Here is a 17241-nt window from a genome sequence, read left to right on the forward strand (position 1 = left end):
TGGTGGTTAGTGGTCCAGACTACTTGAAGAGACAACATGTCACTCTGTGCTTCTCAAGGAGGCACAGAGAACCCTCTACGACAGGAATCTGCATTTATTTCAAAGGGTTACGGTCGACTTACTTCCAAATGACTGGGTTATTTTAAATTCCACAACACAAGTACAAGTAGAAAGATTGGCTTGTGATACTGCAGCAACAACTGGTACTTGCGTGTTTCTAACAATGTGCAATAAAACTGGATCGGGAACAAATCTCCTGTAGGGACATGGAACGAGTCTGTAAAAGTCACCGTACTCACACGGAAAGTAATCTTTTCTTTTCTGTGTTTGCAGGAATGCTGTTGATGGAAACAAAAAGCTGTATGCCATCTATGATACAAGGTAAGAATCAATCCCTAAACACTGCTTTCTTGAGGGCTGCAACAAAAGGGAAACTTTATTAGAAAAAGTTGCAGAGTGTTCATTCTGAAAAGTGGCAGAAAACCAGAGCGGCTCTCTTGAATAAATAGGAGAAATCTTTTGGTAGGCGTCCAACTAAAGCACAATCTCATTCCCTGCAGCAGTATTGAACTTCTTCCTCTACGGCAAACACTGGAGCAGAGAGGGAAAAAAAAGAGCTCAGTGAGCATTTTCATGAAATCTTCGCTAGAACAACTTAAACTGATTGGCATTCGTGGGGGTGCGAACATTGTTTTCATTAACAAGTAAGGCTGAGTCAGATCTTCTAAAATTAGTATTGAGCTTTTAGATCTCCAACCTGCTTTTACCCTGTAACCAAATCTGGAAAACCTAAGACAATTAGACCTGCACACTCCACTACTTAAACTTAGCAACAAGCACTGTGTTCAAAAGTGGTCGTTTTGGAGTATCAGTAAGTGCTAATGCACAGTACAACATTAGCATTAGCATTAGCATGTAGTAGCTGCAGTAAAAAAAAGCAAGCTTATCAAAGCAGGTGAAGCACAAAATACTGAGGGACTGAGTATTATCAGTTTATTGTTGTAAGCAGCTGGTGGTCATTCTCCACTCAGGTGCTTTTAAACCATTGCAGAAGATGAGGCCGCACCAGTAATGATGACTTGAATTATTTCAATCCAAACTCTTCAACCTTTTCAAACCTTCATAATCTTCACCAAGTACAATTTTTTTCACATTTCTATTCAAAAAGAAAATGAAACTGTGTTGTTAAAAATTTGCATAAAAATGGAAATGCACCTTCTGCTAATCAGATAGTTATTAGCTACAATTTTCCAGGTTAGCAAGTGAAACTGTAGCATGTGCATCGATCTTGGTGAAGAAAACTCCATCAACAGTAGCAAGCAGATGACACGGGATCCTATGGCTACGTCCACACTAATGTGTTTTCAAACGAAAACGCATTGTTTTCTCTCCGTTTTAGCCTCCCGTCCATACTGAGACGGCGTTTTCACTCAAGGAAAATGCCGCGTTTTTAAAACGCTCTCGAAAACGCATACATTTGAAAACGGTGCTTTTGCATCGCAGTGTGGACAGCAAAAACTGAGACTTTTTGAAAATGATGACACATTTTAGTCATGTGATGCAGTCAAGTAACCAATTAAACTACGATAGCGGAGGGCAGTACACAGCAGTGGTTTTGTTTGCTCTCAATTTTGACAGCCCTATTAAAGATTAATATCAGTTTGTACATGCTCCAGATAGCTTTTCTTCAAATTCTTTAATTCTCATTCGCGTTTGCAACTTTGTACTTTTGTGTTACTCGCAGCAACAACTCCACCTCATCGTTAGTCCATTTAAAAAACTCGGTGCTTTTCCTCGACATTTTGTTGCAACGTTTCAAAGAGCCGGACAGTAAACAAATGGCAGACAGAAATGAGGCAGGTCAAACCGTCTTGCGTTTCATGCATGCGCAGTACTGGAACATAAGCGTTTTCAGTGTGAACGCACAACTCTGTGAAAACGACTGAAAATGATAGTGTGGTCGCGGAGCGTTTTCAGACAAAAACGCCGTTTTCAAATCTATCCAGGCTAGTGTGGACGTAGCCTATGTTAGGGTGAAAAGTACTTGTGGTGCTGAACTGAACTGTTGCTACCCAGACAAAGGAAGCAGCTTGGAAAGCAACACCCATGTTGAGAATTATCACACCTAGAATTGGACCAGTAAATCAACATAAGGTGCTAGCAAGCAGTTGCTCTGTTGTGTGGTGATTTATGGATTTGTTTGAGAAGTGAAAGGTTTCTAGTTCAAGTCCAGCCAGACATTCAAGGCTCCTTTTCGGTTGTGTCAGGAAAAGCATAAAACATGCGTAGCTATCTGCTGTGTTGATAAGTAACATTTAGCATCAACAAACATATGCTTATCTTTTACCTGGTTATGAATGTCTCACCATGCTATGACACTGCATTCCACTAGGGCAGCGTCATAGTTATTTCTGGCATTCATTAATACTTTGATTAAAAAGGAGAGAGCAATCTGACTAACAGACTAGTCTAAAAAAGAGGGAGAAAAAAAACCCAACAACCCCGCATTCAAAGGGGGGGGGGGGGGGGGGGGGGAACTGTGAGATTATTCAGTTAAAGAAATGGGCAGGGGTCCCCCGACCTCAGCACACCCTTCAGCACGCCACTGCGTCTGAGCGTAGCTGGGCCGCCCCAGTCTCCTCTGTCAATAGAACCACTCAAACAAGCTGCTACTGTTAAAACAGACAGTCACGTGCCCTGAAATCATCCCCATGACACTCGCGCGTACTGACATGAAGAGTCATTTTCCAAGCAGCTCTGCCAGGCTGAAGCATGCAGTGTGCTTTAACAATGCGGACCTGTGGATTTCTGCGGTATTTCTATACATTTCTATAGTATTGGGCACTTTGTAGTTTGTGCTAACTGGTGAAAGGCTAGAGGATGGGGATGCTGGGCAGCAGCAGCAGGCTGTGCGAGGCTTTCCGGCTCCGCTGCTGTGTCACAGCCAGCGAGCAGCACATCTGGCAGTGAAGCCTGCGCCTCCTGAAGCCGCACAGGCTGACAATGTGGAGGGCGTCTCACCTGGTTTAGGGGGTGTGTGTGAGCACCGCGGCTCACTCTTCATTTAGTCATTTGTCGGTCGCTTGACTGCAGCTGTGCACCCAGACAGCACCCGAGGGATGTGGGGCAGCCAGGGAACAGGTCTGTTGGACGCCCTCTCTGTGCCGCTGGTCGTGGCCGTGATGTGCTGCGCCCAGAGGTGAGTGTGTCTGCGGGGTTAAAAGTCCTGGCGTCCGCTTTCAGGAAGACTCACCGGGGGGGTTATTCTCTTTTTTCAGCGTCAACGAACCGGGGAACATGTCTTTCGTCAAAGAGACAGTGGATAAACTGCTCAAAGGATATGATATCCGTCTTCGGCCAGACTTTGGAGGTATAACTATCACTGTTTCTTTGCTGTTTTATGTGACTGAATTGCTCATCCGTAGTTAACTTTATTTTGCTCTGTTTTAAGGTCCACCGGTTGCTGTTGGCATGAGTATAGACGTGGCAAGTATAGACATGGTGTCAGAAGTCAACATGGTAAGTATAGCACACAAATCCTCCTTCAGATCTGAGCCATTTGTGGCTGTGTTTGACTTCCTTTTCTTAACCAATGAAAAGTAGCTCAGATTTGTTTTGTTTGTTTGTTTGTTTTTGCTTTTTATTGCATATAGGTTTACAAATATAGATCACATATAAGTTTATGTGAAGGTGGTTTAATTTGTCCCATAAAAATGTCCTTCTCTGCTTGTATATATGGTTGCCTTCCTGTTAATATGAATTTCTTTCTCTCCACCATCCCCACCATGCTAGATGTCTCTCTCCAGTATTGCATTATCAAAGCAGCTAATTACCAGCCCTTTATAAAGCAAAAACGTGTTGCCTGTTGTTGCAACTGACTGTGCAGTTCATCTGCTGAATTAGATTATAGCTAGTTGTGCTGTGTGGTTGCACACCCTGGGTCACTGGCTGTGTGCGTGTAGCAGTGATGCCTTAGTGGTCCTGTTAGAGTAAGGTCAGTAAGTTCTGTTACTGTGTCTTCTCCTTTTAAACAATGATGCAAATATAGTGAAGCTACTTTGTTGCAAGTGTGCGCCCGTGTCTGTGTGCATGTGTTGAGTACAGTTTATCACCTTTACGCCATCTATCAGGGCTCTAAACTGCTGACAGGGCTCGATGTCTGATCACATGCTACAGAGAGGAAAAAGCCCCTGACATGCTGTCCTGACAAGTCTGTGTGATGAAATGTATCCGTGGTGCATTTTAATGCATCTCCACACAGCAGCAGAGTGTGGCTCGCTGAGACATTTTTATTGTGGAAGTGAGTTAGTTTCAGTTTGTTGCGTTAAATAGAGTGGTTTCATCAAGAAAATGCAGAGCGAGGCTGTTTTACACTCACACACAGTGCATTGTTAGATTTTTACCAGGGATAAAACTTGGACTTTCTTAGTGTTGGATTTGGATTTTCATTGAAAATCAAGAGTGGCGAAGACAGACACAGTGCAGACACTTCTTATGCAATGCAATCTCTAAATCCCTATCATCATTGTTCACTTTAAATAAATGTCCACGAAGCTGCAACTTGCCTGAGAATCATCCTGTTTCTCAGACTCCATTATAATCCAGTCATGGCTGCCTGTATACCAGCGGGAAAAAACTGCAAGCAGGAGCTGCTAATGGCTCCTGCAACATATTTTTAATGGTGTACTAGTAGTTAGCTTAAATTTATCTGTTTTGAAAACTCCTCAAATATAATAATCAGTTTTATACACAGGAGAAATACTGCAATTGTTAAGCAGTGTCAGTGTTCTATACTGCAGATGAATAATACACCAGCCTAATAATGTATGCACCAGTTATTGTGGACATAAGCACAGCGTTTGGCTGCTTAGATGTAAGCCTTTGGTTGCACAGAAAAAGAGACAAACACATCATTTTTCAGTGTCATTAGCTCTGAAAATCTATGATCTGTTAACTGAATTTTAGCACTTAATGGGCCAAACATAATATCCGCATTAGAGACCACGCCTGCTTTTAACTTGAGAGTTTATGTCTGCCCGGACCATCCTGCATGAAAGCATTTAGCTTCTTCATATCAGACTGTCTGTGTTAGTAGCTGTAGGCATGCAGATGGGTTCAGAGTTATCTCCTCCTCAGGCTGGAGGAACTGGCAACCTCTAGAAAAGAAACAGTCCCAGTGGCACTCGTGATAAAAATGTTCTGCTTGTGATAAAAAATGATGGGACACTGTCTCCACGAGGCATTAAAGAAACACTCACTTCTTTGAGTTGTGAGACAGACAAAAATATCTGCAAATTCTCAAAGGAACGTGCATCATTGAACCCACAGGAACACGGTCCTAAATCAAGCACATGTCATTCATTCAATGACATTTGAAACATTTGACTGCAGCTGTTGTGCTATCATCTGCATTGTGTGACTGTTTGCAACATGCCGTAGCCCTCACCATGCATGCAAAAACACTAATCAACACTATGACACAAGTTATGTGCCACTACTGGCTGTTTACCTAGTTAGCACTGGCATAATTCTGGTTACCGAAGATGCATTCTTCTCCTGCTTTTTGTCGCTCCCTCGTTTTATGCTACATTGCTAGATGGCAGCCATTAAGGGTGAGACTTGTACAGGGTTCACACTTCACTTCTTGACTCTTGTGATTGGATAGAGTGAATCACTGATGCCCTTGAAATATAGACACAGCATTGCAGTTCATCACACTGCTGGATTCAAATATACAGCATGTTAGTTGCTGGAAATTTGGAAATCTAGACGTGAACTGAAGCTCTTCTTGCTGTGTTTTTTGACACAATTTGATTGGTCTTATTCGCTGCCAGTCATCATGTTTAATAGCAAAGAATGGATTGCTGAAGAAGCAGCCAAGTTTGAACCTGATCATCAGTTGGGACCTTTTTTGGTAGAGTTTATATGGCCAAAAATATGGATGTGAGTGTAAATGATCATCGTTGTGTCTGCGTTAGCCCTGTGATCGACTGACACAATGTCCAGAGTATATCCAGCTTCTCACCCAATGTAAGCTGAGATAGACTCTGGTTCCACCACCTGATAACTTGTTAGGAAGATGGATGGATGGATGGATGGATGGACCAGCAGCCCAATGGGGCAGAGAACCTGCCTAAAAGATTGCAAAGGGATTAAAGTAATATCAAACAATTGCAAAGAGACACAAAATGCCCAGAAAATAAAAAAAATAAAATCAGAAACGTAAAAAGACCACAAAGCTCCTTTTAAAAAGGAATCACGGCAGCACTTTCTAAAGGTTAAGGAATTTTTGGGATGGGGGCTTGCAGTGCTCAATATCAGTCAGCTGCTATTTTTAAAAAACGTACAATTGAATTTTTGCCCTTCCACGTGAAGAAGAAATACCGCCATCGCATGACCATTAACAAACTCAAGGCCAAGTTAAGCATTTATGCAGAGAAAAACATACATCAATGCAGTGAAAAGGCCTTCATTAAAAACTTTTAAAGGTAATCAGTTATGCATAGTAGTACTCTAGTATAGTAAAAAGAAGGATGATTTTGAAATGTAAATCATGCAAAGCTACTCTGGTGCAGGCTAAGAATAAAAATGTGAAACTGGAAATGAGCAAAAAAATTCCTTCTTAATAAATATTACAAAAAAAGTGCCATATACAATTAAGCAACACTTAGAGGAGCAGATACATTGAGCAGCAGTAGGTTTCTCCTGCTGCAGTGTCCTATAGCCTGACACAGACAGGTTGTAAACAGACTGAGAGGCAATTTAATGTTACATGCAGTTATTACAGGGTAAATTTAAAGTATAACAAACTTTTGGAATCATTATCTTATAAATTGATGAGCAGGACATCATGTTCAAACGTACAGCCTGATTTCCACTGTTTTCCTGCACCTGTAGCAGCTTTAGTTTTACTCGCTTCTTGTCTTCTGTTGCCTCTTTTGCGTCTCTGTCAGCCTCTAAACAGCTCTAACCTCATTTCTAAAGCCTTTTGAAATGTTCTCTGAGCAATTTAATAAACTTAGGTGTTAAATATAGCCACACAAAGCCCATGCTATATTTTACAAGTGATACAAGGCTGAAAAATATCTTCTTAGTGTCAGCTGAGCCCAAACAATGCATTTCCGACCAATCAGTAATATAGGGGAACCTGTTAAGATGATGAAGTGACTCAAAAGCATTCAAAATCCTTGAAGCTTGTCAACTAATGCTTCAGCTAAATGCCTCACTGCCTGAAAGGCATTATTATCATGAGTGGTTGGTGATGGAAATTTGACATTTCCATAACAGCTGCCGTGTCACTCCAGCTTGAAACATGAAGCAAAAACTAATGGCAGCCCGGCGAGTGGCATGTCCAGAGTCTGCTCAGATCATGAAGGGCTTCTATTTTTTTCTGAGTGAAGAGGAAAACTGTCAGTCATCTATTATACCGCTTTGCTGAAGGAACACCCTGTGTGAATCCCTACTGAGCATTACCAAACCACAATGAAAGAAGCTTTTACTTTAGGCTATTTATGTGACTGCCAGTGTTGCTAATTGGTTACTTTAAAGGTGTGTTTGCTGTGTTATTTGGAGCAGCTCTTAATCTGCTTACAGGATCAGAGACTGCATTTAGTAAATCAGAGACCCTCGGCAGTGCTGCGCTTAGAATCGTACTCTAAGAGAAGAAGAGTGTGAAAACCGAGAGATTAAACCTGCAATGCAGTGCACGTCTGTCTTCATGTGTTTCACCATTAAGGTGCTGTTAATGGCAGGTCTCTCTTTCCCTATAAATTGTACTGAGAAACCGGAAACTCGTGTCTCTGTGAATTATCTGCAGTCTAGTAGCACCTATCGCACCCTGCTGTGATAATCAACAGATCAATGCCTTTTGGGCAAAGCCAGCACAGTTGGATTGCTGCCGTTTTGGAAAGAAAATGATCAAGGAACAGGTGATTGCTTTTGGTGATCGCGCATGTCATCCGTCTAAGCATTAGAAACAATACTGCTGAAAAAATTTAGGGAACACTCATTGCAGCATAACACAAAGTCCATGAAAGTTCAGGGATATGAATCTGTCCAGTTAGAAAACAACGTTTTGTGAGTCCATTTAATCTGTTTTGGTCCAAACCATAGTGACAATAGGTGTTCTGGAGAAGTGACAACAAGGCCACCCCACTTGAAAAACAAAACCCTCTCTGCTTATCTTTACTGACTGATTTTCTCTAGTTTATCTTTTTGGTTATTGTTCTTTGCTAATATGATGAAATGGTACCTGGACCCTATTCAAGTTGCATAAGTTTCCCAGCTTTTTCAGGAGGGCATCCATATGTGCCAACACAAGAAGGTTTGCTGTGTCTCCCAGCATTCTAAAGAGTATGAAGGAGATACCAGGAGAAATATAAGGAGAGCTAAACAGGTCGTAGAAGGGCATCAACCCAGCAGCAGGTCCAGTATCTGCTTCTTTATGAGAGGAACAAGAGATCACTTCAGAATGACCTCCAGCCAGCTACTCATGTGCATCTTTCCTACCAAACTATCAGAAGCAGACTCCGTGAGGGTGGCATGAGACCCCAGAGTTCTTTAGTGGGACATGTGCTCACAGACCAGCACAGTGCAGGTCAATTGGCATTAACCAGAGAACTCCAGAACTCGCAGGTCCACCACCAGTACTTGTTGTCTTCGCAGATAAGAGCACATTCAAATTGAGCACATGTGTCAGCATGAAAGAGTCTGGAGACTCAGGCAAATATTATGCCTCCAATATCATTTCTGAAAATGGTACGTGGTGTGATGATTGTACAATTAATATTTGTGAGGCAAAAGCTCAGACTTTAAGCTTGTTTCAGACAGATGATGAACTGAGGGGCTGCACTGAGGCACAGTATAAGAAAAAAAGGCATACAAAACTACTCTAGTAGAGTCCAAGAATAGAAAAACAGAGCTGGAAATGGGCAATATAGTTCCACTTTAACTAGGATTATAAAAAAAGAGTGCATAGACCAATAAGCGATGCTCAGAGGACCTAAAACAATGGCTAGCAATTAGTTTCTCCTGCCGCAGTGTCTTATACTCTGACACAGGCAGGTTGTAGACACACGGCTGGCTCAAGCTCTTTTCTGTCTTAACTTTTAGGAATAGCTGGATGCTTACGGAGTCGATTAATGTAAGCTCATCCACCCGTTATAATGCTAATTCTGTGGCACAGATGGAACAGCGGAGGTGTGAATGGTGCATTCCTCAAACCACACTGGGTGACATGAGAAAGAGAGATGGAGGGTTTATTTCCCAGCAATGAATGAGCTAGCCACCTGTAATCTGTAATTATGGGATGGAGATCAGCTAAACAGGTACAGCTGTGTCAGTCATAACATCTGCTTTGTTCTTAATTTTTCTTTTTTCTTTTTTTGTAGTTTTTGTTCCCTGTTTTTTATATGTGGAAAATGGTAGGCATTTTTAATGTGTCAAATTCTGATTTAAAAATCATGATAAAAGAATTTGGTGACCTACAAAGACAAAAGGAGAACTTGCCGTCTTTCCCTCTGAGAAGGAGTGGAGAGCAGAAAGGTGCTGGCAGCTTTCAAACAGCCAGAGTCACACGAGGCTTTGGCCCGTTATAGACTGTGTGGGCGAGCTGCAGAGCTTGTTGTCTAGGAGATGAGATTATTAATATTTTTCTGACTTTCCTCTATTTTTAGAGGAAAATTAAGATTACTCTGTGTCCACTTCAGTTCTGTCGTTATTTTTAATATAGCCTCCTCCCCACGGCGTCACACTGCACACAAGTGCACTCCAGGAACAACCTTTAGAGCTATCACTCCTTCATGTGAAGAGCTCTTACACTTTGCAGAAAAGCACCTGCGAGTGCACAGCGGGTCCTCTGACCAGTGCAGTCACACATTAGTTCGGTATCCTCCGCATGAGTCAGCTGGAAAATGAATTCATCATGTCCTAAAACTCCCATTCTTTTTGACACTTTAACATTATCCACCTTCTGCCTGAAGGAAGTGTTACCTTTAGATGTTCTCCCAGATTTATATTGAAGGGCTTAGTTAATAAGTCAGCTATAAAACATCATTAAAAACCTCAGGTCACTCAGAAGGTAAGAAGAACTCAGCAGCAAATACTAAGGTAGTTCTCTTTATGGAGCAAGCAGCGTTTCACACTGTGCTGCATTCAGTGGAATATAAAGGCCGTGTTTGCCACTCTAACTCGACGCTTTGAATAAAAATAGAACTTCAAGGGCTTTTTGGGAGCGTAATTCTAGGTTAAACTAAATGAGAGGAACTTTTTGACTCTTTCAGTCAGTTTGAAGCATTGAAAAGACCAAGATCACCCAAGTTTGGGGTTTTTTGTTTTGTTTTTTTACTTTAAGGTCTCATAAATGTTTTAATTACTGAGTTTCACGGTGTGTGAAGAGCTCTTTAAATTCCTTTTCATTAGAAATGGCTCATAGTTAACCGCAGAACCAACAGAAGACACTGTGTAATTCATCTTTTTTAATCTTGCTAATAGAGCATGAATCTCTGTCTGTGTGTCTGTCTGTTCTTCCAAAAACCATTCATCAGATCCACTTCAGACTTGGCGGTTTTATTGTTTGGGACCTGAGTGTGTGCAGTGCATTTTTGGAAGCTTGTCTGCCAGTCAGCGATGCCAGCATGTTGCCTCCATTGCTGGGCATTACCATTCGAGGCAAATGAATGCTGCACCAGTGGTTTTATGAAAACGTGTGAGTGGGTTGAGACGTAGCTTCATGCACTGTGGTCGTGGTCTTTGTGTTGTCATTGTTGTTTCCCTGCCTTTGCTTCCCTCCGTCCTGTCTATGTGCTGTATGCTTCTGTGATCCCTTGTGTTTCGCTCTCTTCTTGTTTATGTCTTATTTTGCTTCCCGTTTTATTTCGATAGATCCTTTTCTCATGATTCCTGCCTGGATTTTACTTCCTGCTTTTATAAATTCCTACATATTTTTATTTTTCATTTGTGATCCCAGGACGATGAAGAGATCACATGTATAAAACTTTGTTTTCTGCCTTCACCGTTTGTTTTCAGCTGCAACTGCACATTACTGTGAAAAAATCATTTTATGCTGCCTGGCCAGCATCAAAAGGCAGTTCAACTTAAAGCTAAATCTGGTGGGAAGTCACTAATACCCCATTTCTGCTGTATGCTCAGATCACTTTCATAATATGTCGATGTTGTTGTGCTCTGTTGTGTTTTATTTACACAACGTACATAAAACACATTGTGTGATTTAATACATTTCTGGCTCTTTGTTGTGCTTGTTGCCTTTAATTGTCTATTATTGATGTATTGGAGATGTATGTTGGGATGATCCATTATGTTTTTAGGCCTTACACGTTCACCAAAGACACTTAAATGACTTAAAGCATGGTTATATCTCCCCTCCACAAAAGCAGCTATTTAACAGCTTTTCTTTCATAATGTAATAGTACAAGATTTTTGACAGCACAACGAATAAATCATTTAATGAACGGCTTGTTTGCTACAGCGTGGGAGGATACAGAGGATGAAACTATTAAATGGATAGTTTGTAAAACACATCTAGCACACTTTGGAAACCTACTGGGAACATCTAACTGTCTCATGGAGTGATGAAAAGCCCCCCGATTGCACGGGGCGAGATTCTCAGAGTGCCATTCCTGCACTCCCAGCAGACATCCTGGTGTTAGGATGACGTAGACGATGTTTGACTGGCACACATTAACCGTGTCTGAGTTTGAGACTGCGATCGCTCCGAGCCAAAAGTGACACAACAGTCTCAACCTCCCACCGGGCCTCATTTACTCACTGGTGCTGAGAATAAGCGCCTTTATGTCTCTTGTGGTCTACGTGATATCTGACAGCAAACAACAGCACCCTTCAAACCCAAACCAACGTGACAAGCATTGCAGGTATTTTAAGAATTTTATCATGAGTTGAGTCATCGTATGACGGCAACATTTTGAAAACCTCCGTGGAATGATCTTTGAGAACTTTTTGAGAACTTTTGCTGGTAGATTCTGTCAGTGAAAAAGTGTTTGGCATATTATGACCTCAGTGGTGTAGAGTAAGGTAGTGCTGCAGTATTGCTGAGTCGTAATTCTGTATTGTCCTTTAAGCTGATTGATTCTTATGATTTAGTAAAGTAGCTTATGATTGACTGTTTCTTGCAAATAGAAGGTTTGAATAGCAGGTGGGTGGGGCTTATGTGTTTGTAGCCATAACCTTAAAGTACAGCATTTGTATCCATTCCCAGAGGCATTTGCTTACAGGGAGCCCACCTGTGAGGTTTTCAACCACTGGACACGTGATCTGTGCAGTTGTGCAAAATCCCAGCTGTACAGTGACTTATGTGGATGATGTTGGGCATCATTTGAATGCTGATTGGTTGATTAGTTGACCAGGAAGTGAATTCACCTGGAAAGGGAGAAGCACAAAAAAGATTTTTTTAAAAAAATAAAATAACAGCAATGAAAGTAGCAACATTAGCTGTGGTGGACACTTTTCAGTGCCTTTAACTGTCTTTGTATGTTAGAACTTTTTCCATAGATGCTTGGTGGCCCAACAGCAAAAGCAGGAGTAGCCTATGGAGACCGGTTGTACCACCAATTTTTGACACTGCCCCTATCTGACAATAGATTCTCTCTGCAGTGGACGGCAGTCCAAGCTGCCAGTGGACTGCCCACCATAATGGAACGATGAGTAGACAGGTGGATCTCTTCAGAGCAGTTTGAGGTCTGAACTCACGGAGATTAATTTCACATTCACTTGCTTAGTACGAGCATCCACCAGGAAAAGCATAACAGATGGCCAGATGGTAAATGGCCTGCATTTGTATAGCGCCTTTCGAGTCCTTAAGGACCCCAAAGCGCTTTACACTACATTCAGTCATTCACCCATTCACACACACATTCACACACTAGTGATGGCAAGCTACATTGTAGCCACAGCTGCCCTGGGGTGCACTGACATAGGCGAGGCTGCCGGACACAGGCGCCACCGGGCCCTCTGACCAAACAGGCTTACTTTAACTGCTTTTATCTTAACTCTGATAAGATTCTGCACTTCCAATAGCTGATTAGCTTTTTCCTGCTGCACAACCACTCATTCATATAGCCATATTACTCATGTACAGCGTGGCCATTTTTTTTACTATCTGATGACAACTGCCGAAGCTCCCTCCACTCCCCCACAACCTCCTCAAATATATGTTGCTGTTTGATCTCTATTCGCCTCTAAAAGCTGGGACTCATCCTTAAAAAATAACTTCCTAACGATCTGTTATTAGTGGACATAAGTGCCTCTGATAGAACTGGGAAATGTATTTATCAAAGTTCTTTTTGTTTGATAAAGATAAATATAAGTAAAGTTGCATTAGAATTTAACAATTTAATTTTGAAACCATTTCACAATATTGATCTTATACTAGTGAGTCTTCAGATTAAAATATAAATTATGTTATGACTTGTTCAACTTTAATTACAGTGGGGCAAAAAAGTATTTAGTCAGCCACCGATTGTGCAAGTTCCCCCACTTAAAATGATGACAGAGGTCAGTAATTTGCACCAGAGGTACACTTCAACTGTGAGAGACAGAATGTGAAAAAAAAATCCATGAATTCACATGGTAGGATTTGTAAAGAATTTATTCGTAAATTAGGGTGGAAAATAAGTATTTGGTCACCTCAAACAAGGAAAATCTCTGGCTCTCACAGACCTGTAACGTCTTCTGTAAGAAGCTTTTCTGTCCCCCGCTCGTTACCTGTATGAATGGCACCTGTTTGAACTCATCATCTGTATAAAAGACACCTGTCCACAGCCTCAAACAGTCAGACTCCAAACTCCGCCATGGCCAAGACCAAAGAGCTTTCGAAGGACACCAGGAAAAGTATTGTAGACCTGCACCAGACTGGGAAGAGTGAATCTACAATAGGCAAGCAGCTTGGTGTGAAAAAAATCAACTGTGGGAGCAATCATCAGAAAATGGAAGACATACAAGACCACTGATAATCTCCCTCGATCTGGGGCTCCACGCAAGATCTCATCCCATGGGGTCAAAATGATCATGAGAACGGTGAGCAAAGATCCCAGAACCACACGGGGGGACCTGGTGAATGACCTGCAGAGAGCTGGGACCAAAGTAACAAAGGTCACCATCAGTAACACACTACAACGGCAGGGAATCAAATCCCGCAGTGCCAGACGTGTTCCGCTGCTGAAGCCAGTGCATGTCCAGGCCCGTCTGAAGTTTGCCAGAGAGCACATGGATGATACAGCAGAGGATTGGGAGAATGTCATGTGGTCAGATGAAACCAAAGTAGAACTTTTTGGTATAAACTCAACTCGTCGTGTTTGGAGGAAGAAGAATACTGAGTTGCATCCCAAGAACACCATACCTACTGTGAAGCATGGGGGTGGAAACATCATGCTATGGGGCTGTTTTTCTGCCAAGGGGACAGGACGACTGATCCGTGTTAAGGACAGAATGAATGGGGCCATGTATCGTGAGATTTTGAGCCAAAACCTCCTTCCATCAGTGAGAACTTTGAAGATGAAACGAGGCTGGGTCTTCCAACATGACAATGATCCAAAACACACCGCCCGGGCAACAAAGGAGTGGCTCCGTAAGAAGCATTTGAAAGTCCTGGAGTGGCCTAGCCAGTCTCCAGACCTCAACCCCATAGAAAATCTGTGGCGGGAGTTGAAAGTCCGTGTTGCTCGGCGACAGCCCCAAAACATCACTGCTCTCGAGAAGATCTGCATGGAGGAATGGGCCAAAATACCAGCTACTGTGTGTGCAAACCTGGTAAAGACCTATAGTAAACGTTTGACCTCTGTTATTGCCAACAAAGGTTATGTTACAAAGTATTGAGTTGTATTTTTGTTATTGACCAAATACTTATTTTCCACCCTGATTTACGAATAAATTCTTTACAAATCCTACCATGTGGATTCATGGATTTTTTTTTCACATTCTGTCTCTCACAGTTGAAGTGTACCTCTGGTGCAAATTACTGACCTCTGTCATCATTTTAGGTGGGGGAACTTGCACAATCGGTGGCTGACTAAATACTTTTTTGCCCCACTGTATATGCTCATTTTTAGCAACAAAAGAATGGCCAGCAAAGTTTTTACCAAGTGGAAGATAAAGATAAAATTTCTTTGGTATCTGGAACGTGATCGTCCAAAAAGAAATTATCTACTGAAACTATTTCGTTCCTCAGACGTGTAAAGTCTTAAACTGCTTGCAGTGTTTGATTCTGTTTTTAAGGGAGGTCTAATTAATGAGGAGCTCTGTGTCACATCCTGTTTGGATGGCTTCCACAGGCAAATCTGAGCCTGGATTTTAAGAGCTTAAACAGTCGCTACTTTGTACAAAGGGTGGGAAACATTTCTCTCCAGAGGGCCTGACTGACACCGATGAAGGAAGACAAGGGTCACATGTTTAATAAAAAAAAATCAAAACTTATGCTGCAATGAAAACATTGCCAGCATAAAGGAAATACGTAAATGGTACATAATCATGTACCATTACATTGCGACCACATGCCGTGCAGCCAGAAAGCACAGTCCTCATGCATTGATTAATCCAATTACAATCAGATTTCTAACCTTGAATTTAACTAGTTGTTGCATGTATTGTGGCACATTGATATCTTTTTCATTAGTTAAATATTGTATATGTAATATGTAAACATAACCGTTGATGATAATCTTTAAAAGAGACAAAGTACAACTAGTTAAACACTGGTGATGTTTCACATTTGGAAGGCCTACCAGCCTGTAACAGTGTACAAAGTCTTTTTGCTCCAAACAAATGAATTGTGACATGATCTGGCATCTGAGTCTCTTTCTTGAGTTTTCATTGGACAAGAGCTGACTACGCTGCCCTCCACTGTGGCTGTCTGACTGTACACAAACTGAAGAGCCTCTGTGGGGAATTAGCCGAGGCCTAGAATAGATCCCTGAGGGAGCCTGCAGGTTACACAGGGTGCTGGGAGCTCGAGGGCGTACAGTACAGCGTGTACAGCGAGAGTGATGTGGTATAAATTTGTTTCTGAGCTGCTTGTTTAAAGTAGTCAAGGATAGCTGTGAGATCTGAAGATCTCAAAGAGACTAAAATAGCTGTGGTCCAGACATGGAGGGAGCGTGTTGGTAGATGGGCACCATCGCTGTAGTAGAAGAGCTGTTGTGTAAAGCTGATTCACCCATCCCACAGCTCTGCTGCTTGTGGGAGGAAGCATAATGAGGGCATCTTCTGTTTGCAGGGGGGTGAAAGAGAATTGGGAGGGTGAAGGCATCTCAGAAAATAAAACAGTCAATTCGCAAGCCAGGGATTTTCTGAAATCTAACTCACCACAGTTCACTACAGAACCTACACCCAGAACCTGACGAGTTAAAAATGTTTCCTGTACGGCAAACAAATGAAAAAGCCTCACACAGTCACAGTAACGACTGTGCAGCTCTTTGAAATGAATATCTATTCTGATTATACACACACGCTGAATTATTCATTGGAATCCATGCTGCATTATAATATACTGTCAAATCACATACACAAAACAAGCTTATTATTTGTCAGTCCTCCAAAACCCAGGTGTCTCTTTGCACTTTGTATACAAAGTAAAAAAAAAAACGCAGTTCTTTCATCTGTTGCGATCAGATCAGCAGTTTATAACGTGACACCACAAAGACCATCCTAAGCAATAATTAGTTCAGCGTAGAGATAGAAAATACCACCGACGCATTTTTGAACACTTTATTGTGAATATGTTGTTGCACCGGAGGATAGGCATTTTGAGCGTGGACAACTTTTTGTTTATTTCCTGTTTTATTTATTCACGAGAACATAAGTCAGCAGAACACAGCAAAGAGAGATAGTAAAGAGCTCCATTAAAGGGCTGAAAAAGCTTTTGTGTTTGATGGATTAACTCGTGGAGCTAGCTGCAAATGAATGCTCAATAAATTATGGATGCCTTTGTATGTATAGCTGGTAATATGCAATGCTATCTAAAAAAAAAGTGGTCAGTACTAAACTGAAACACGGTGTTGACACGGCTTGTAGTAATGGAAATCTATAGTTTGAGGGCTTGTGTCAGTCTTGTGCAGAGAGAACAGCTGAGAAGAGTTTCTTTTTAAGGCAGGTCCTGAAATACGAGCACCCAGAGCAGACTGACAGTCCTATAAATATCATTTTTGTGACCAAAAAATCCGTCCAGACCTGCGGGGTGCACAAATCAAGCGCTAAACTTGAAATCCTTTTTAG

General features: G+C 41.8%; 1 protein-coding gene across 4 annotated transcripts in view; it reads left to right on the forward strand.

Moving 5' to 3' along the window:
- Positions 1-17241, forward strand: part of gabrb3 (gamma-aminobutyric acid type A receptor subunit beta3) — a 47217-nt gene that overhangs the window by 17715 nt on the left and 12261 nt on the right. For 2 of the 4 annotated variants that reach the window (XM_086284711.1, XM_086284713.1), the window contains exons 2-4: positions 334-381; positions 3279-3370; positions 3452-3519. In XM_086284711.1, the coding sequence (XP_086140837.1) occupies positions 334-381; positions 3279-3370; positions 3452-3519 (208 nt within the window). Of the gene's footprint in view, positions 1-333; positions 382-2718; positions 3200-3278; positions 3371-3451; positions 3520-17241 lie in introns of those variants that run through there. The other 2 variants (XM_086284712.1, XM_086284714.1) reach the window with 1 other exon arrangement.

Source organism: Aulonocara sp. 'chitande type north' Nkhata Bay, linkage group LG23 (genome assembly GCF_057382095.1).
Source record: "Aulonocara sp. 'chitande type north' Nkhata Bay isolate Kocher_YH1m ecotype deep benthic linkage group LG23, A_spYH_male_GT1.1, whole genome shotgun sequence".
Taxonomy (NCBI): domain Eukaryota; kingdom Metazoa; phylum Chordata; class Actinopteri; order Cichliformes; family Cichlidae; genus Aulonocara; species Aulonocara sp. 'chitande type north' Nkhata Bay.